General features: G+C 49.8%; 3 protein-coding genes across 3 annotated transcripts in view; 1 reads left to right on the top strand and 2 right to left on the bottom strand.

The window, feature by feature from the left end:
* Window positions 1–20,911, bottom strand: part of LOC144953332 (uncharacterized) — a 446,639-nt gene that overhangs the window by 254,407 nt on the left and 171,321 nt on the right.
* The window catches only part of LOC144953325 (uncharacterized), a 378,709-nt gene that overhangs the window by 209,621 nt on the left and 148,177 nt on the right, over window positions 1–20,911 (top strand). The gene's annotated exons all lie outside the window — the stretch shown is intronic.
* Window positions 247–20,904, bottom strand: LOC144953330 (very-long-chain (3R)-3-hydroxyacyl-CoA dehydratase 2-like). Its single transcript, XM_078883894.1, has 6 exons — window positions 20,884–20,904; window positions 20,181–20,199; window positions 19,769–19,857; window positions 4,985–5,106; window positions 4,156–4,334; window positions 247–326 (listed from the first exon to the last, which is right to left on the bottom strand). Exons 1-6 carry the CDS (start codon window positions 20,902–20,904, stop codon window positions 247–249), a joined length of 510 nt encoding a protein of 169 aa, XP_078740020.1.

Raw genomic sequence — 20,911 nt, 5'->3', positions numbered from 1 at the left:
TACCGTGGCGCCAGAACACATGGCCTACCACTACTATGACAACGAGGTGTACTCCATTGTTCAGTTACAAGAGGAGGGATCATTCTCTTGTGTGCCCACGTTGGAAAGTCGCCTCAGAAGGCCAAACGTGACTTGTCCAATTCAAGTAGGAGCTCACTCTCCGCGGGACCATGCAAAACACACGCGAGCTCATGCGCGGCGGGGTCGGGGTCACAATTGAGGTCGGGGGGTTCCGCGCGGCCAGGCTCAGTCAACCTTGTGCTCCTGCACGACTCTCAGCACCAGCCGCCTCTCCCGCAACAGATGCGCGTAGAGCTGAATAAAGCCTGCGGATCAACACACACCAGGGGAAGGGACCGGGCAGGGGATGAAGCAGACGACAGCAGAGAGGTGGAAGCAGCTGGAAACATAACCACCGAATGACAGACTAAGCATGGCATCAGTCTACCCTCCTCGTATGTTTTGTCACATTTAGTCAGTTTACTGAGATAAAAACACATAATAGAGGCATGAGTCCAAATAATAGCTTTTTAATATACTCTTTGGTTCTTTCGGTAAAGTCACGTAGGTATAAAATGAAATAAATTAAATCAAGACATTTCAGGCGCAACACAAGCGTCCGTCATTCGATGGGACAACCACAACAAGAAACAATTGCTGAAGTGGGCAAAAGGGGTGCTTGTGTCGAGAGGCTATATACAGGGAGGGAAAACGTATTTGATCCTCTGCTGATTTTGTACGCTTGCCCACTGACAAAGAAATGATCAGTCTATAATTTTAATGGTAGGTTTATTTGAACAGTGAGAGACAGAATAACAACAACAACATCCAGAAAAACGCATGTCAAAAAAGGTTATAAATTGATTTGCATTTTAATAAGGGAAATAAGTATTTGACCCCTCTGCAAAACATGACTTAGTACTTGGTGGCAAAACCCTTGTTGGCAATCACAGAGGTCAGACGTTTCTTGTAGTTGGCCATCAGGTCATTAAGGGTTCGAGGCTGACGTTTGGCAACTCGAACCTTCAGCTCCCTCCACAGATTTTCTATGGGATTAAGGTCTGGAGACTGGCTAGGCCACTCCAGGACCTTAATGTGCTTCTTCTTGAGCCACTCCTTTGTTGCCTTGGCCGTGTGTTTTGGGTCATTGTCATGCTTGAATACCCATCCACGACCCATTTTCAATGCCCTGGCTGAGGGAAGGAGGTTCTCACCCAAGATTTGACGGTACATGGCCCCGTCCATCGTCCCTTTGATGCGGTGAAGCTGTCCTGTCCCCTTAGCAGAAACCCCCCCCCCAAAGCATAATATTTCCACCTCCATGTTTGGCGGTGGGGATGATGTTCTTGGGGTCATAGGAAGCATTCCTACTCCTCCAAACACGGCGAGTTGAGTTGATGTCAAAGAGCTCCATTTTGGTCTCATCTGACACTTTCACCCAGTTGTCCTCTGAATCATTCAGATGTTCATTGGCAAACGTCAGACGGGCATGTATGTGTGCTTTCTTGAGCAGGGGAACCTTGCGGGCGCTGCAGGATTTCAGTCCTTCACGGCGTAGTGTGTTACCAACTGTTTTCTTGGTGATTGTGGTCCCAGCTGCCTTGAGATCATTGACAAGATCCTCCCGTGTAGTTCTGGGCTGATTCCTCACCGTTCTCATGATCATTGGAACTCCACGAGGTGAGATCTTGCCTGGAGCCCCACGCCGAGGGAGATTGACAGTTCTTTTGTGTTTCTTCCATTTGCGAATAATCGCACCAACTGTTGTCACCTTTTCACCAAGCTGCTTGGCGATGGTCTTGTAGCCCATTCCAACCTTGTGTAGGTCTACAATCTTGTCCCCGACATCCTTGGAGAGCTCTTTGGTCTTGGCCATGGTGGAGAGTTTGGAATCTGATTGATTGCTTCTGTGAACAGGTGTCTTTTATACAGGTAACAAGCTGAGATTAGGAGCACTCCCTTTAAGAGTGTGCTCCTAATCTCAGCTCGTTACCTGTATAAAAGACACCTGGGAGACAGAAATCTTTCTGATTGAGAGGGGGACAAATACTTATTTCCCTCATTAAAATGCAAATAAATTTATAACATTTTTGACATGCGTTTTTCTGGATTTTGTTGTTGTTATTCTGTCTCTCACTGTTCAAATAAACCTTCCATTAAAATTATAGACTGATCATTTCTTTGTCAGTGGGCAAACGTACAAAATCAGCAGGGGATCAAATACTTTTTCCCTCACTGTAATTGAAGATTTAGTTCAACATGGACTGAACGCTGATGTTCCTACTCTGGTTAGGCACTGCCTTACTTTCTACAAACAAAATGAAGGTACCCCTATGGGTTTCCCCTTATCACCAGTGATAGCAAATGTTTTTTAATGGAGAAATTTGAAACAGATGCCATCCAGACATCCACCCTACGTCCTTCCTTGTGGAAGAGATATGTGGATGACTTTTGTCATTTGGCCACATGGCCTGCCAGCACTGAACCAATTTCTCAACCACATCAATTCCATACACCCATTTATCAAATTCACCATGGAAGTGGAGAAGGATGATAAGCTACCATTCCTGATGTTTTGTTCGAGAAGAGACCTGATGGCTCGTTGGGACACTTTGTCTACAGGAAAGCCACCCACACAGATTCCTATCTGAAACCTGATTCCTACCACCATCCGGCACAGAAGAATTCCCTCATCAAAACACTACACCATAGGGTCCACTGCATTTTTGACCAACACCACCTAGCCAGTGAACTGGAACACGTACACCAGGCCCTCAAGATGAATGGGTACTCGGACCGCATTATTCGCAAACCTATTTCTCCTCTACAAACTAAGTTGCTCCTGTGGTGATTCTTACATTGGGGAAACGAAACGGCATGTATCGGACCGTGTTCGCGAGCACAAGGCAGATCTGAAACACGGCAGGACTAATACCTCCGCTGTGGCTGACCATTGCTATAACGCTGTGGGCTCTCATGATATCGTTTTTTCCGAGACCAAGGTGCTCTGCAAACCTTCCGGCTACTATCAAAGGTTTGTTCATGAAGCCATCCAGATATATAAACATAGATATAACTTAAACCGAGAAGATGGATACAAATTGAGCAATCATTGGAATTATGTTATTAACCAGGTAAAACCTTAACTGCTTTATAGTTTGCCTTCATATCTGCATCTCCAGTTTTCTTCAGCCTCCTAACCACAGCCCCGCTTACTTCCCAGCCCCGGGATTTTACCGTGCTAGTTTCCTACCCCCAGCCATGCTTACTTCCCAGCCCCGGCATTTTGCTGTGCTTATTTTCCTCCTACCCCCAGCCCCGCTTACTTCCTAGCCCCGGAATTTTGCCGCACTTGCAGCACCCCATCCTCCCTACCCCACACCCCCACCCTCTCTATCTCTCCTCCCTGGCTCCGCCCCCCCCCCCCTCTCTTACCTATATAGCCTCTTGACACAAGCACCCCTTTTGCCCACTTCAGCAATTGTTTCTTGCTATGGGTGTCCCACCTGATGACGGATGCTTGTGTTGCGCCCGAAACGTCGTGATTTATTTTATTTTATACCTACGTGACTTTACCGAAAGAACAAAAGAGTATGGATCCCTGCAGTCAAGAAAACTTCAAATCTAGATTTAATTTTAATACGTACAATTTCATGCATATTAATCGATTTTAACTAATTGTATTCTTATGATGCTTGTTTATCCAGGAAAGCCTCACTGAGTCTCAAGTTTTTCATTGCAAGTGGGCAATATTGGCACTGCTACTGCTGTGCGTAATCCCAATTGAAGTAATTTGCAGGTACAGTACTTTTTCAGCATTTAGACACTTTGGCCAATACCAGTGACATGTTGTGTATGGGATTAGCAATGAGAGGAGACCGCAGAACCCAGATGAAACCCATGCAGAACAGAGGAAGAGAAGCACAAACTCCACAGAGAGTGGCCCATTTCTGGTGGAATCAACCCCAGGGGCTTCTTGCTGAGGCACAGGGGTCACTACTGGAGTGCACGGCAATATTTAACATTGGAGGGAATGCGGTCACATGAGAGGCACTCGTGTGCGGGATGACCTGATTGATTTGACCTTGTCGGTATAGCACCCCTTCCATGCCCCCACTGCTATCCGCCAGCCCCAGCTGTGATGGCCAAGCGCACCAGGCACGTAGGCGATCATGATGGCAATGAGGAAGGTGTGGTAGTCGAAGGAGAAGTTGTGCGCGTTGGGCATCGTGATGGAGTAGAGCCCCTTGCGCTGCACGTGGGGCAGCGCCGCGTGGATCGTCAGCAGCTCGCCCAGCACACCCAACGGGTAGAGCACAATGAAGAACGAGTATCTGCACACACGGGGGCTCATCAGCACTTGTGCAGCCGCGAGATGCCGCGGGCGTCAGGCGCTGCCCCCGGTGTCGTGCATGAATTCGCTTGTTGTTCACCACCGTTACCCGTAATGCTCTATCGCAACACACGACGAGTTTTTGTACAATATGGTGAACATTGCGCACATCGGGAGTTCCATAGTTTATATGGAGTCGTCTTGCTAATCCATGCAGCATTTGTTAACAAGCCTGACTGCTGATGAGACGAAGAATGTTGAATACGGTTCGTTTTTTTTTACAGTTGCTGGACACTGATCAATACTGTCAAACGGCCAGCAATAACCAGCGCGATTATTGTTGTAAGAGTTAAGAGGTTCGTTGAATACAGCATGGTTTTACGAGCTCGAGAAATGCGATAGTGGGAGAGAATTCCAGTCGAGCAGTGCTCTTTATTTACAAATGCAATGTATAGATTTGGCAACATAATGATGATCTGATATTATAACTTCCTGGATAGCGCACATGTAATACAACAACCCAATGGGGTAACAAACTCAAATCAAATCAAGAGGTGACAGACTCCACAACTCTCACAGTCTCCTCAAACTGGCTCGCGGTAACCTGTGACAAGCCACGCTGGAGGAGGCTCAGGAGAGTGTGGCGCACACCTCGCCCACTTGACGCAGTACGGGATGTACTGCAGAAGCGTGAACGTATAGAAGGAGTAGCGCACGATCTCCGTCACCATCCACGTCACGATGAATAGCAGCGTGCTCTCCTCGTTCTGCACCTACAGTGGCAGCAGTAGCAGATGTCACCAGCAGCAGCAACAGCGCACCAGGGAGCGGGACTCGGCGCGGGGGGGGATCCCACAATGGTGAAAACAATCTCCGTGCAACAGTCAAGCACAACAGCCAGGCGGCCAGGTTATATACACGTGTGCTAGACTGCACGCGTATGCTATTCACAATAGATTTTTCGTTTAGGCCATTCAAGGGTGATGTGATATTCTGACTTTCTGTATTGTTCATCTGGATCTTGTCTTGATGATGCAAGACGAAGTTTCTAGTGAAACGTTTTTCATCGAATTGCTCTCTAACTTTAACGGTATTAGCCAGAGGAAAAAATAATCGGCACCCTGTTAAACGCGAGTACACATTACTTTTTCTTTGGCTATATCAGGTGGTGGAGGGTTTTCAAGACACAAATTGGTCAAATCCATTGTGGCCTAACCCGTGCCACTAATTTATTAATCGTATGATGTCTGCACTTCAGGTTCACATGCTGCATTCTCAGCCAATGTGGCCATCAGAGATCATTGGCCAATGATCACTGCCAGTGAGGCTGACAACACGGACCCCTGGGCAGAATTCGTCTCGCGTAACGCCCACGGGGGGGCTACGTGGGCAATCAAAATGTGCCTTCCCATATCAACCAAAATCGTCCGAGCAGGGTTTGAGGCTGGTATGTATCAAACGTGCAGGTGACTGCCTCCGAGGCTGGGGAGGTGCTGTGTTGTGTCTGTGGAGCTGCGAGGTGAAGCATCATCTCCGGTTTCCTCCCACAAGCTGCTCGTCAATGGTCATTATAAAGGGAACAAATATCGCAATGCAGGCCTCTGCCTACATTGCCTTGAGGTTCATGTAAAAAAAAAAAGTAATATTTAAAAAAACTTTTTTTTTAAACATGCTTTTATGAAATGTACTAGTAATGGCAGAACTCCACGACTCCAGGAAGTGGCCCCGAAGCTTGCCATAGCATAAGGAACCATGGCCAATTACAGGCAATGTCAGTTGACCATGGACAATTAGACCCAAGCCGAAACATAACATATAAAAAATAAAGTTTAAAAATATATATTTTTATTTTTTTATGATAGAATATAGTATTGTCATCAGTTTAACACGTAGGCTTTCACGACCAATATTATTCATAATCAACGTTTTTGGGTTTAGATCGCGTTATTTATAAATGTGTCGTAACCCTCCACCACCCGACACGGCCAATCAGTAAAAAAGTGTCACGTTGACAAAAGACAATTAGTTCACTGCTTTAGCCCACCGGTGTGTTGAAGCGTGAAACCACAACAATTTACAATTTGAGTACGACGTTTCGCTGATTGGCCGTGTCGGGTGGTGGAGGGTTACGACACATTTATAAATAACGCGATCTAAACCCAAAAACGTTGATCATGAGTATTGTCATCAGTATGACATAAGTATACCAAGTTTGCAGTCGATACCACATTGGGAAGTGGGTTAAAATTGAGTTACAAGATTTGAGGATATAACAACGACAACAACAACAGACAGAGTGAGTTAAAAGAAAGCGTGTAATAAGTGTTTTTTTACAAATCCCATCAGGCGCATGGCCTTCAGGGAGGGTATAACTTCAGCAGCGTTGGTTCAACACAATAAAAAACGGCTTCAATATTCAGTCAGGCTCTGCTTGAACCAATGCTGGTGAACTTCCAGATGTTTTTAGGCAGGGACCCTCTTTTAAAGCTCAAAGCAAAATCATCTGATATACAACACAGAGTAATCACAAGCATCTTTGCTGAGAACATAAGCAACAGAATAAGTCGGCACTTTCCCTCCTTCCTATTATGTCACCCCACGCATTTTTGTACACAACCTGTCAGCTACACGGCCTTCTGGGAGTTCACAAGTTCAGCAACATAATTTATATGCATTCATACTTTTCGATTTAAAGCTTTCGTGACTGCAGGGATTCATCTTCTTGGTTCTTTCGGTAAAGTCACGTAGAAGGAAAATAATAAAATAAAACATAATAAAATAATTCTCACGACGTTTCGGCCACAACGCAAGCAGCCGTCTTCAGGTGGAGAACAGGTCTGTCAAGGAGACAGAGTCTGAATGCTCTCCTTGACAGACCTGTTCTCCACCTGAAGACGGCTGCTTGCGTTGTGGCCGAAACGTCGTGAGAATTATTTTATTATGTTTTATTTTATTATTTTCCTTCTACGTGACTTTACCGAAAGAACCAAGAAGATGCATTCATACTCTTTGGTTATTTCGGTAAAGTCACGTCGGTAGAAAAATAATAGATCACGACGTTTCAATCGCAACACACGCAACCATCATCAAGTGAGACCAACACAGCAGGGGAACTGCTGACAAAGGAGAAAGAGCTGCTGCAACAAGAGGTTATATAATGTAGGAGGCAAGCTGCTGATGCAGGCTGCTTCTCAAGGGTAGAAATGGGCGTAGCCCAAGAGTCATAAACGACTGCTGCGCAGGGGGAGATCGGCGGCGGGAGGATAGAGAGGGGGTGGGGCATAGATAAGATTCATTAATCCCTCCCTTCACACGTGAAGGGCTCGCAAGTGACGCCATCACATCTATCCCTCTATTTCAGGAACGAAACAGGATTCTCCACAAATTTGGCAGTCCGTCTGATGATGCTAGTTGTAATTACTAGCGAAACATCGTACTACAATTATAATTTTTGTGGATTTGCTTACCAACACACCAGTGTGCTGGACTAGTAACGAATTGGCATGTTCTGTTTATGTGACAAACCTTACTAATTAGCTGTGTCAGGTGATGCCGGTTTAACGATACACTTATATTTACGCGATCTAACCCAAAAAACATATATTATGGATTTAGCAACATTGGTTCAACACAATCCTCTGTGAGGCGCTCCTGGGTGGATAACGTGCATCACCAGGCGTGGGATTGAAGGCGGAGCTTAGTCACCGGGGGGTGAATATAAGCCAGGGGCGCAGCAGCATGTGGGGTTGGCGTGTGAAGATCAAGAGGAGCTCCCCGTCGCTGCTACACCGCCACCTCCACCTGCCACATGGCGGCTCGACTTTCAGCCGCTCAGCCGCTCCCAGCGCGCCGTCAGCCAGCAGCGTGTTGGTGAGCGCCACGTGGCACGGGGCAGCGCAGCCACCCGAGTGGCTAACATCCACAGCGAAAGAGAGAACCTGAAGCTGTACCGAAGAATTGATTAGTAAATAACTTGAAGTTCTACCGTGTCGGAGCCACTCATTACATGTGTATCAGTCTATGTGTGTGCGACTCGATGTGTGTGTATGGATCGGCCTCGGGTACCGTTGCTAAGAGGTGGCCGGCTTCGCAGACACAATGGAGGAAATTGGCTCGTAGGGTTGTTGCTGCGGCGATGGGATCATCGACAGTCGCTGCCACCATTCAGGTTGTTGATGTACGCGTTTTGGTTGACACGGGGGCATCTGCTACGATCATTTCCGATGTTATTTTTCAATTGTTGTCGATTCCTGCGTCGAATGTTCGCCCGGTATATGATGTTTGTGTTGCGGCTAACGGGGGTAGTATTGGCATCATTGGCAAGGTTGACGCGTGTATCGCCATTGGGGATATTCGTGCGTCGGGGCCCATATTGATTTCGCTGGCTCGCTCGCGGGTGAGTCAGGATCTGGCAAGGAGGGTCGGGTTTTTGCCCATGAGGGGTTATTAATGTGGCAAGATAGTATATACCCTTCAGAGGGATTACTATTGGCCGGGTATGACATCTGACATCATTAGTGCACTTCGAGCGTGCACTGAGTGTGCCCGGCAGCATTACATTCCGCCTTTACATACCATCTCTGTCATGCGCGTCAATGAATTGGTTGCCCTAGATGGGTTGGGCCCGTTCCCTTTGACGCCTCGTGGGAATAAATATCTTCTCATCGGCGTGGAATATTTTTCCCGCTGGCCTGTGGTGTTGCCCTTGCCAGATCAATCCACTTTATCCATCGGTGACGCCTTTGTGAATGGCTATGTGATGGATAAAGGGGCGCCGGAAAAGTTGCTCACCTATCAAGGAAGGAATTTCACTTTGAAGCTGTTGTGTGACGTGTGTACTGCTTTTGTTACACGTAAGATCTCTACGTCTCCATACTACCCTCAGACGGATGGTATGGTTGAGCAGTTAAATCGTACCTTGTCCGCAATGTTGTGCCAGACAATTAATTAGCGGCAGGTTGACTGGGATCTGCAGATACTGCGTCCTCTCGGCCTACCGCATGGCGCCTCACGCTTCGACGGGATATTCGCCATTCTTCTTCATCTATGGGAGGGAGAACGTGCTGCCTGTTGATGTTCAATTGGGTTCCCCGGTCGGACCTCCTACGTCGACTCTCTCTGACCACATCCAAGAGTCCCTTAGGCACCTTTCGGAGGCGTGGGAGGCTGCCAGACTGAATACTTCTAAGACCCAGGCTCGGAATGAGCATTGTACGCAGAGATCTAAAACCGACATGCCATGGTCGGTTGGGGATACGGCATGGCTCCATTGCCCCCAGGTGTCCATGGGCACCTCTCCCAAACTCCACAAACCATGGCAGGGCCCTGTGACGATTGTCGAGGTTTTGCGTCCTCAGTGTGCCCACGTTCGCCACGGTCGCCGGCGTTGGTTTGTTCACCCGTAGCGAATGAAACTTTTTGTTGCTCCCGTTGGGCCATCGTCATCTCAAAATCCCAGAATCCCGGTGCCTGAAGTGGCCAACAGGTCTGCTGCCCCTGTGCAAGGTGATCTTCCGAAGTCTGTTTCTTTGCCACCCACATCGCCCTTAATTGAGACAGAAGGACTGGAGGAGGTTTTTGTCCCGCTGTGCCCACCTGCGCCGAATCCGGCTGTCCTGCCCTCTCCTGGCCCACTCCTTCCACCGGCCGGTGTCTCTTGGCTTGTTCTGCCACTGGCGGATGGGCCGGCTATGCGGACACGGTCCAGAATGTCGCAGTTTTCTTGAGTAGTCCTGGGTTCTGAATTGTGTGATATTTTAAATTTCCGAGGCGTTGTTGCCATGCATATAGTGTTTACCATTTTGTTCCTTCTTCTACTTCCAGTTGTTCCATACTTGGTGTTGATGGCGCTATATATTACGTTTTACCCTTCCTTAGCCGGGACGGCAAGATTTTTCATCACGGGGGTGGGTGATGTAATGTGAGCACCATCTCCCGTAATATTGTGGGGCATACATTGGTTATACAGCTACGGCTTATCTACAGTAGAGATTATATCTGGGGTAAAGTTGATGGGGCGGATCCTCCAGGGAAGCCTCGGGAACGTTCCCGAAGGTTCCAAGAGGGGCGTGGCCGGAGGCGGGGCTTAGTCACCGGGAGGTGAATATAAGCCAGGGGTGCAGCAGCGTGCTGGGTCGGTGTGTGAAGATCAAGAGGAGCTCCCCGTCGCTGCTGCCCCGCATCTCCACCTGCCACGTGGCGGCTCGACTTTCAGTCGCTCAGCCGCTCCCAGCGCGTCATCAGCCAGCGGCGTGTTGGTGAGCGGGTGAGCGCCACGTGGCGCGGGGCAGCGCAGCCACCCAAGTGGCTAACATCCGCAGCGAAAAAGAGAGAACCTGAAGCTGTACCGAAGAATTTATTAAAAAATAACTTGAAGTTCTACTGTGTCGGAGCCACTCATTACATGTGTATCAGTCGATGTGTGTGCGACTCGATGTGTGTGTACATGTGTTTATATCACTGTGTGTCAGTCGCTGTGTGTGTGTTAGTCAATGTGTGTGCGTGCTGTGTGTGTACACAACTAATATTTTACAATTAGGTTACTTCTATTTTAAATTATCATGTGTGTGTCTGCATCGATATGTGCGCATGTGTGAGTCGACGTGTCTGTTTGTGTGAGTCCATGAGTGTGTTTTAGTCGATGTGTGTGTGTGAGTCCATGTGTGTGTGCGTGAGTCGATGTGTGCATGTTTTGTGTATGCGTAGACAACTAAGATTTTACAATTAAAATAGTACATTTCTTAATTGGTTATGTCTGTCTAAGTACATGTGTGCGTGTGAGTCGATGTGTCTGTTTGTGTGAGTCGATGTGTGTGTGTGTCAGTCGATATGTGTCTGAAAGTCTATGTGTGTGTGCATGAGTCGATGTGTGTGTGAGGGTCCATGTGTGTGTGTGAGAGTCAATGTGTGTGTGTGTCAGTCGATGTGTGTGTGTGTGCCTCCATGTGAGTGTGTAAGTCCATTTCTTTGTGTGTGTGTGTGTAGGTGCATGTGTGTGTGTGTTAGAAACAACAAAAAGCCACTACCGGATGGCCACGTGGAATGTTCGAACGCTCACTGCGGATGAGAGGCTGCCACTCCTCTGTCGGGAGCTGGAACAGTACCGCCTGGATCTCTGTGGTATTCATGAGGTCCAGTGGACCGGCTCTGGCTCCTGCCACCATGAGGGGTGGACAGTCCTCTACTCGGGGCAGGAGAATACCAAACAACAGGGAGTGGCTTTTCTTCTGAACAAAAGAATGAAGGGGGCGTGGGAGCATGGCGGTGAGGTGTGGGAAGCTGTAAGCCCCAGGTTACTTTGGGCTCGCCTTCCCATCAACCGGAGGCGAGGAGTGGTGATCGTGGTTACTTATGCCCCCACCGAAGACGAACATCCATGGAGGGATGCAGGCAAGGCCGATTAGTCAGATGCCTTCTATGACCGCCTGTCACAGGTGCAAGCTAAAGTGGTCCCTCGGGATAGAGTCATCTTGTTGTTTTACTTCAATGCCCAAGTTGGTCATGATGCTGGCACTTGGTCTGAAGCGATTGGAAGGCATGGGCCAGATCAGCCCAATAACAACGGCAGGAGGCTGCTAGATTTTTGTGCAGCCCATGGGCTTGTAATTACCAACACACTGTTCCGGCACCAGCACATCCACACAACATCATGGATGCATGCCGGGTCCAAGCAAGAACTCCTGCTGGACGACATAGTGATGGAACAGCAGATGTGGGCCCATGTCCTTGATACCAGGACCTACCAGAGAGCTGATCTTCCCTCTGACCATCGACTTGTCATCTGTAAGATGCGCCTGCCATTCTTCCACTCCGGTGGTGGGTGTAGACCCAGGACCCCATTCAAACCTAAGGTGGCCTGGTCTCAGCTAGGTGATGAAAGTTGCGAGAATTTCATCATCGCTTGCGGCTGGGGTTGGCATCGTCCCCCACTCCTCCAGATGTCGAGGGTAAATGGGCGAGGTTTAGGACTGTGACTCAGGCAGCTGTAATAGCTGCTTTGGGTACATGGTCCAGACCTCCCCAGAGACCCTGGCTGACAGAGGAGGTGTTCAGGATGACCGAGAAAAAGTGACAGGCCCACTCTAATCATCTACAGCATCCCACGTCAGAGAATGAGGAGCCTTACCACAGCCTTCGCACGGAGGTTCGGAGAGCCGTAAGATGCTGCAAGGATGGGTGGTGGTCGCAGGTTGCTGAGATGGAGTCTGCCTCAATGGCCCGCGATCACAAATCCCTATTTAACTCCATCAAAAAATTAACCTGCAGCGCCACACCAATTACCATCATTAGGGGAAAAAACGGTGATCTCCGACCACCAGGAACAGGTTTGCAGATTTGCTGAGCATTTCTGTGAAGTCCTGGGGGAGGGGAAATCTTTTCATCAGTTGCGTAATGCTGTGTGGAAGCTACCTAGTCTGTCGCTCCGCACGAAGCTTCAGGTCTTCTCGGCGATGGTCATTCCCTCCGTTCTCTATGCTTGCGAAACATGGACCCCCCTCATGGAGCATCTTCGCCAATTGGAAACATTTAGGCTGGCCTGCCTACGATCCATCCTGGGTTTAACCTGGCTGGATTGTGTGAGGAGCTCACAAATCCTTGAAAGATCTGGACAAAGTCCCATTAGTGAGCTCCTCCGGCAGGCAAGGTTGCGTTGGCTGGGTCATGTAGCCCGCATGCCCAGCCTCCGCATGCCTAAACAGCTTTTGTTCGGCCGGATCGAGGGGGCTAAACAGGCGCGGCACGGGCTAGAGAAGAGATGGAGTGATGAGGTACAGGAGGATGTGGAGCTGAGTGGACTTGCCGATAACTGGTACCAGCGGTGTCAAGATCGGCCTCTGTGGAGGAGGCTCGTGAAAGACGTTAGTGGGCAGTTGGAGGCAGTTGCCCTCCGACAACAACGGAGGGCGGAGGAGCAACGCTCACAACAATGAGCGGAGCTAGTTGGCACAGTAGGGGTCACAGGTGGTGCATCAGCCAGTCGTCTCAGTCGACCTGTGGCATCTGGATCTGCCCCGTGACCTCCTGCCAGTGGGCGTTCGACACTTCACGTGGCCTCAAGGTGCACATAGCCTGGCACAAGCGTCGTGGTGACGTCACCGCCACTTAGTGGCGAATGGCGGTTGTTGTTGTCCATGTGTGTGTGTAACTCCGTGTGTGTGTATCTAAAGTCGTTGTCTGTGAGTCCATATGTATGTGTGTGTAAGTCGATGTCTTTGTGTGTGTGGGTCAATGTCTGTAAGTGTGTGTAGGTCATTGCAGCAAATGGAGGCAGCATGGGCTTCCTGAGCCAGGTTGAAGCCCCGATACAGATTGGGCAGCTTTCGGTAGCAGGACCCATCCTTGTCTCCGCAACGTTGCCCATACCCTGCCTGTTGGGGACGGACTTTCTGAGGCGGATGCCAATGAAAATCGATCTGGCCAATGGGCGGGTGGAAGTCCAAGGAACTCATCTCCATTTCCTAAAGGCGGAGAGGGCCAGCCGGGGTGTACCCTACGTGCAGGCTCTGGTCAGTAAGTCTGTCTCCATTCCCCCGGCAGCCCAGATGCTAATTCCGCTGCGATATCGGTCCCCTCTCGTGACAGCCCGACCAGACTCACCCATCCTGGTGTTTCCGGCGTCAGCTGCCATGGATCGCCATGCGCTGGTGGGAGCCGAAACTATTGTACAGAGGAACCAGCATCTGTTCATTCAGGTGCTGAACACCTCCGATAGAACAGCGACGGTGCAGGAGGGAACAGTTCTGGCCCACGTTAGTCCCTTGTCACTAGGAGCCCCAGGGACAGAGCCCGAGCTTGTAGGCAGCATCAGCCAGTCCCAGGACAGAGGGGCCGAATCGTGGATGGACCAGCTGACGGGGCCTGAGCCGGGATTGCCGCCCGACCAGAAACAGCAGCTGCACTCGATATTGCATGAGTTCTCAGACGTGTTCAGCCGGGGACCGTTCGACCTAGGGCGCACAAATCTGTCGCAGCACCACATCAACACGGGAAATGCCGCACCCCTGTGCCAAAACACATATAGAATGAGCCCAATGGAAAAAGGGCACATTCAACAAGCGGTGCAGGAGATGCTGCGGGCCGACATAATTTCTCCATCCTCGAGTCCCTGGGGGGCACCAGTGGTCCTAGTCAAGAAGTCAGACGGGTCACTGAGATTCTGTGTGGACTTCCGACGCCTCAATGCCGTCACGCTGGCCGACGCATATCCCCTACCACGTATCGACGACTCATTGGATGCACTGGCAGGAGAAAATTTTTTCAGTATGCTGGATTTATTGTCCGGGTTCTGGCAGGTCCCACTAGACGCGGACTCCCGGCCTAAAACAGCGTTCCGGACACCAGAGGGCCTGTTCGAGTTCAACTGCCTGCCTATGGGCCTCCAGACTGCGCCGGCGACGTTCCAACGCATAATGGAGTTGGCCTTAGCAGGCCTCCAATGGGAAACGTGCCTCATCTACCTGGATGACGTCATTGTCTTCAGCCGATCATTCGAGGAACACATTGACCGATTACGTCAGGTATTCCTGCGGTTCCGGAACGCGAACTTGAAGCTCAAGCCGTTGAAGTGCCACCTTATGCAGTCGTCGGTACGCTACTTGGGCCACGTCGTCAGTGAGTCTGGAGTGGCTACAGACCCAGAAAAGACGGCCTGCGTGAGGGCCTGGGCTGTTCCCACAACGGTTCCAGAGGTACGCCGGTTTGTGGGTTTCGTTTCTTACTACCGCCGGTTTGTACCCAACTTCGCAACCATTGCCAAGCCCTTGCACGTGTTGACGGCGAAGAACCAGAGGTTTTATTGGGGCCCTCTGGAGGAAGAGGCATTCCAGCAGCTGCGCTCACGTCTGACAGATGCACCACCATTGGCCTTTCCGGATTTTGGCCTCCCCTTTATCCTGGACACGGACGCCAGCGATGTGGGCATCGGCAGTGTTTTGTCGCAAGTCCAGCAGGATCGGGAGGTGGTTATCGCCTACGGTAGTCGCGTGCTTTCATCAGCGGAGCAGCGCTACTGCGTCACACGTAGGGAACTCCTGGCAGTATTCGCTCCGCATCGACCAGCCTTCGGGCCAGCTGGCCAGATGGATAGAGCGCCTGCAGGAGTACAGGTACCAAGTAGTGCATCGCAAAGGGACCAGACATGCCAACGCAGACGCATTGTCCCGACTGGCACCCCAGGGCCCTTGTGCATGCACCACAGGCGGGGCACGCTGCAAGGAGGCGAGGCCGGAGGGGACGGTCATCGCTCCCGTACGCATGGCGGAGAGCGCACAGGGTGAGGTCCAGCTGACCGACCACGACCTGGGGCTGACCTTGGACGATTGGAGACGGCTACAGCTGAAGGAAGCCCCACTGCAAACGCTACGCACCTCAGCAGAGGCAGGGGGGGAGGAGTACATCGTATGGGAGGACCTCCTCATGCGATGGGACCCGACAGGGTGCCGGCGATGCCTGGTAGTTCCGGAGTCGCTGCGTCAACAATTGGTTATGGACGTACACGGCCGCCAGCTGCTGCACCTGGCGGGGCCGGAAGACACTGTACACATTACAGGGTCGGTACTTTTGGCCAGGTATGACCGCTGACGTGCATCGATGGGTCGCTACCTGCGTCGAATGTGCGCGGCGAAAGCCGCCACCCCGGGTAAGCCGGGCGCCCCTACAGCCCATCACGGTGACCAGGGTCAACGAATTGGTTGCGTTGGACATCCTGGGACCACTGCCAGTCACGCCATGGGGAAAAAAATACCTGTTGGTTGGAGTCGAGTACTGCACGAGGTGGCCGATGGCGTGGGCCCTCCCGGACCAAACGGCACAGACCATCGCCGATGCCTTCGTGGGAGGCTATGTCCTTGATAAGGGGGCACCGGAACGGTTGCTCACGGATCAGGGCAGGAATTTCTCCTCACAGCTATTGAAGGACGTCTGCTCTATCCTGGGCACTAAAAAGGTCCGAACATCTCCGTATCATCCCCAGACCGATGGGATGGTAGAGCGGCTTAACCGCACCATAGCGGCCATGCTGTCCCAAGTGGTGGACGAAAACCATTCCGACTGGGACCTCCACATTCCATCGGTCTTAGTGGCGTACAGGGTGGCCCCGCACGCGGTGACGGGGTTCTCGCCGTTTTTCCTGATGTACGGACGGGATCCCGTTCCGCCTATTGAGGTGCAGCTGATGGACATTCCCGCAAGAGCTGACGCATGGCCGAAGGCACTAAAGACCTCCCTCATTTATTTGAGAGAGGCCCGCCAAGCCGCTGAGGCCGCATCGGCCACGAGCCAAGAGAGTAATGTACGGATACGGGAGAGGACAGTGACAGCCAAGCCCTTTAAAGTCGGGGACCAGGCATGGCTACACTGTCCTCAGGTGCCGGTTGGCCTCTCACCAAAGCTGCACCGACCCTGGAAAGGGCCGGTCGAGGTCATTAAAGCACTCCGACCGCAGTGCGTCCAGGTCCAACTGGGTAAGCGACGATGGTTTGTACACCCCACCCGCCTTAAGCCATACATCTCTCCACCGTCATCTTTACCAACATCACCACCAACATCACTGCCAACATCATCATCATCATCATCCCTACCCAGGCTAAGGTGGCCGACCACCACGCGCCGACCGGCAGGGGGTTCGGTGCCCTGTGTTCCCTTGTCACCTACAGCACCCCATGTGAGGCCTGACAAAGCGGTGGCACGAGCGGGGGCCGGAGAGACAGCGGCGCCAGGCAAGGCGACACCGGCACCACCGAACCAGGGACCGCGACGAGAGGGCCTTCGAAGGAGGGGGCCGCCACGGTCATCTGCTGCCTGTGGATGTCCGGGCTGTTACGGGACGCTGGCTGGAGACCTGGGCAGGCCGCGCAATTGATTTTGTTGTGTTATATTGCATTGTATGGTTGTGCGGGGGTTAAGGGCTGTCGTCACTGTCAGTGGGGGGAGGCATGGGGAGACTTAAATGGTCCATGGAGGAGGCAGAACCGAGGACGGTATTTTTTTTCTCCGGGGGGGGGGGTGATGTAGGGGTGTCAGGGGAAGGATTTCCACCAATAGGAGGGTTAGTGGGAGGGGTGATCGAGTAGATATAAGGGGAGAACGGGTGGGAAAGGGGGGCCTAATGGGCGGGAACGAGATTGGGACGGCTGGGGACAGGTGTGGATGGGAGAAAAGGATTAAAAGACGAAACCCCTGCAATCTTGTGTCGGCTCTCCTTTACACATTTAACGTTGTTCAAGAGTGGAAAAAGTTGGGGCTGAAACTTATCTCAGCTTTTAACATGGGGGTCAATAGGAAAATGACGATCGTTTCATGAATTTTCACTTACCGAGCAAGTTTCGTGGAATGCATCTCGCTCGTTAAGCGAGACACACTTGGAAACTGAAATATATCCCAGTACCTCAACCAAAGATGCGTTCCTAAGAAAATATTTTCTGATTCAAAGCCTACTAAAATAACACTTTTCAACATATACTAAGATATTTTCATACTTAAATATGGAGAAAAACTATACAGGGATTAATAACACACTGCATTATAACTTGAAACTGCCATACACGTGGTTGTGAGGTGTTGAGGTTGGGGGCTGACAGGGAGGGTGGGGGAGGGGCAGGAGGAGCGTATTCCTCCCCCTGTTGGGGAGTACTGTACCTACAGTACGTACAGTTCAAAGCATGGTGGTACAGTAGTTTGCACTACCCGGCTTGTCAACAACACGTGGTGAAGCTACAAATGGTGGCGGCCAGAATGGCCTGGAACGGTATTAAATGCACGAACGTACAAACGACAAAACGCGCATTTAGTTTTAAAAAATTTCACCCCACCAAGATTGTACAGCAAACCCTCACAATTCGCGAGCATTACGTTTTTGAAAACGCTCGCGAATGCAGAATTCACGAATGCAGAAACCTCGTTCCAATGGGGAAAAATGGGGTGACGTCCCTAGTACGAGCGATAATTTGGAGGGCGGGGGGGGGGGATGGTAAATGTTTAATAAGAATGATAATAAGTAAATAATACATTATAAAAGAACAATGTGTTTTTATTACGTTTGATCATCATTTGACAACGATGGAGGTGGTGGTGAAGAATTCAGGAGGATGACTCCCTCGGGAGATGGCAGGTGTTTGGGGAGCACTCGCCGCATACACTTTATCCAATTGCATTCGCCTTATTTTTAATGGACCTCACAGTCGACTCATTTACACCAATATGTATAAACGAATAGACTAAGTACGTATAAAGTCAAAATGCACAATAGCGAGTATAGAGCGGGATTGCTGCAAGTGCTGAGGACTAAGCGGGCAGCCGATGAGGCGTGCCAAATGTTCGCAGTTTCCAATGTAACATTCTGCGCATACCTCCCCGGTGTCGCGAATAGGGAATCGGTAAACATTTAGTAACTCACGGATATGCGAAACTCGCGAATCGAGAATGCGCGCATAGCGAGGGTTTACTATATAATTTAGACAAACGAGAAATAAAAATGTGTTAATTTATGACGAACATAATGAATCACCGTAAATTAAATTAACGTGTATCGGGGTACATCTGTATCTCTCCATCTAAATCAGTTCAAGCCTCTCGTATCTCACGTGACTTCTATGTTGCCACCTCAGAAAGTAAAATAGTTTAGAAAAGTAGGATGAGCAACGGTGATTGCAATATGATGATCGTTAGAAAAACAGAAACACGATTATTGTGGATCTAATATGTGATATATCGTTATATCGCAGCACCCGAGTATGGGTGTTGATGAGATACTGAATGTCGAAACCAGTCCAGAGTGTGCATGTATTTTACTAATTCTGCTGATAATGAGCACTCCCAAAAGTCCATGAGACCAAAAAGTTGGAGAAAAAATATTTTTGTATATAGAGAGAAAAATTTGGGGACATGTATTTCGCAGGGTCCATATCCCACAGAGAGGGTACACATGGCAGCTCACAAGCATTGGCTCACTATAGCCTAACTATTCTGATGATGAGACACTGTAAAAATTGGCTCAGCGTGTTCATCTATAGAATTAGTTAAGCTAAGATGCACTCCATCAAGGACAATGGGTCATGTAAAACAACATCGTGGAGAGACAAATGGTAGAAAGGCGGCGTTCATATTCTTGGGTCTTTCGGTAAAGTCACATAGATAGGTTCAACGAAAATAACAAAAAATAAACAAAAACTACGTTTCAATCGCAACACAAGCAATCGTCATCAGGAGAAAAAATATCGGGAAAGCTGCTGAGGCAGGATGATTTAAAACATCCTGCCTCAGCAGCTTTCCTGCTATTTTTTCTCCTGATGACGATTGCTTGTGTTGCGATCGAAACGTCGTAGTTTTTTGTTATTTTCTTTGAACCTATCGATGTGACTTTACCGAAAGACCCAAGAACATGAATTCCTGCAGTCACAAAAGCTTTAAGTTCAAAGGAGGCGTTTATAATTTCGGTACCTCTCTCACACTGTGCACCACGGCCCACAGTAGGAAGATTCGCGAGGACACGTGGAACGCCTTGAGCGTCACACTCGACGGCACGATGCCTGGGGGCAGAAAGCGATAACAACAAGCTGGCAGGCCGTTCTGTTCAGGGAGCCTCCGTGTTATTCAGGAACAACTGAACGCACAAACTCGTGCTCTAACCGGCAAGAACACGCTTGGCGGTGGTTAAAGCAGCATAACATTCCCTTTAAAAAAACTCCCGACCTCTGTGAAAGTGTTTCATTGTCAATCTCACCCGAAATGATACAGATGTGGTTCTTGGCGTTGGTTAGCCATGCTAGGTTTTCCTTGTGATTGGTTCAGAAGTGTGCATCGAGTCCCTCGAAACGGAAGAACACGAATTGTCAGTGAGTGCATTACTCACCGAAAAAGGAGTAGAGGACCTGCCAAGGACAGCAAAATTCCCAATTAGAGACGTCTACTGGGACGGCGAGTTGCGCGCTGTGGTGGTGCTGTGCAGCGCCCCCTTCTGCATTCGGGCTGTCACCGCGTGCGTTTCCGCACAACGTCCGACGTTACGCTTTAGTTGCTGAAGAAGCTCCCAGCACGTGGAGTAAAACTCAGAATAATCACGACAAACCCACACGCTGTAAATCCGATAACACGTGGGAGCGCGATGAGAGATTGGTTTGATTAGGGTTGTTAAATTTCTATTTAAAGCTTTCGTGACTGCAGGGATTCATCTTCTTGGTTCTTTCGGTAAAGTCACGTAGAAGGGAAGTAATAAAATAATAAAAATAAAACATAATAAAATAATTCTCACGACGTTTCGGCCACAACGCAAGTAGCCGTCCTCAGGTGAAACCAGGTCTGTCGAGGCGACAGCGTCTGAATGAAACAGCACACGTGCTTGGAGCATATATATAAGCTGGGTTGGAAGGGGGGGGGGAGGAGGCGCCTTGACAAAAGAATTTGCATATCAAGAGGAATCCAGCATACCCATGGGAAATGCAGGTATGTGATTAGTACTACTTGTGTAAGTGTAAATACATTATGCAGGATTAGCAGCATCCAAGGGAGGGGATATGGGAAATGCAGATATGTGATTAGTGCTACTTTGCCCGTGCATGATGCAGGATTAGCAGCATTGGGCAT

The sequence above is a fragment of the Lampetra fluviatilis genome, chromosome 74 (genome assembly GCF_964198595.1).
Source record: "Lampetra fluviatilis chromosome 74, kcLamFluv1.1, whole genome shotgun sequence".
NCBI classification, from domain to species: domain Eukaryota; kingdom Metazoa; phylum Chordata; class Hyperoartia; order Petromyzontiformes; family Petromyzontidae; genus Lampetra; species Lampetra fluviatilis.
The sequence above is the reverse complement of the archived record's forward strand: the minus strand, read 5'-3'. Positions and strand labels throughout refer to the sequence as shown.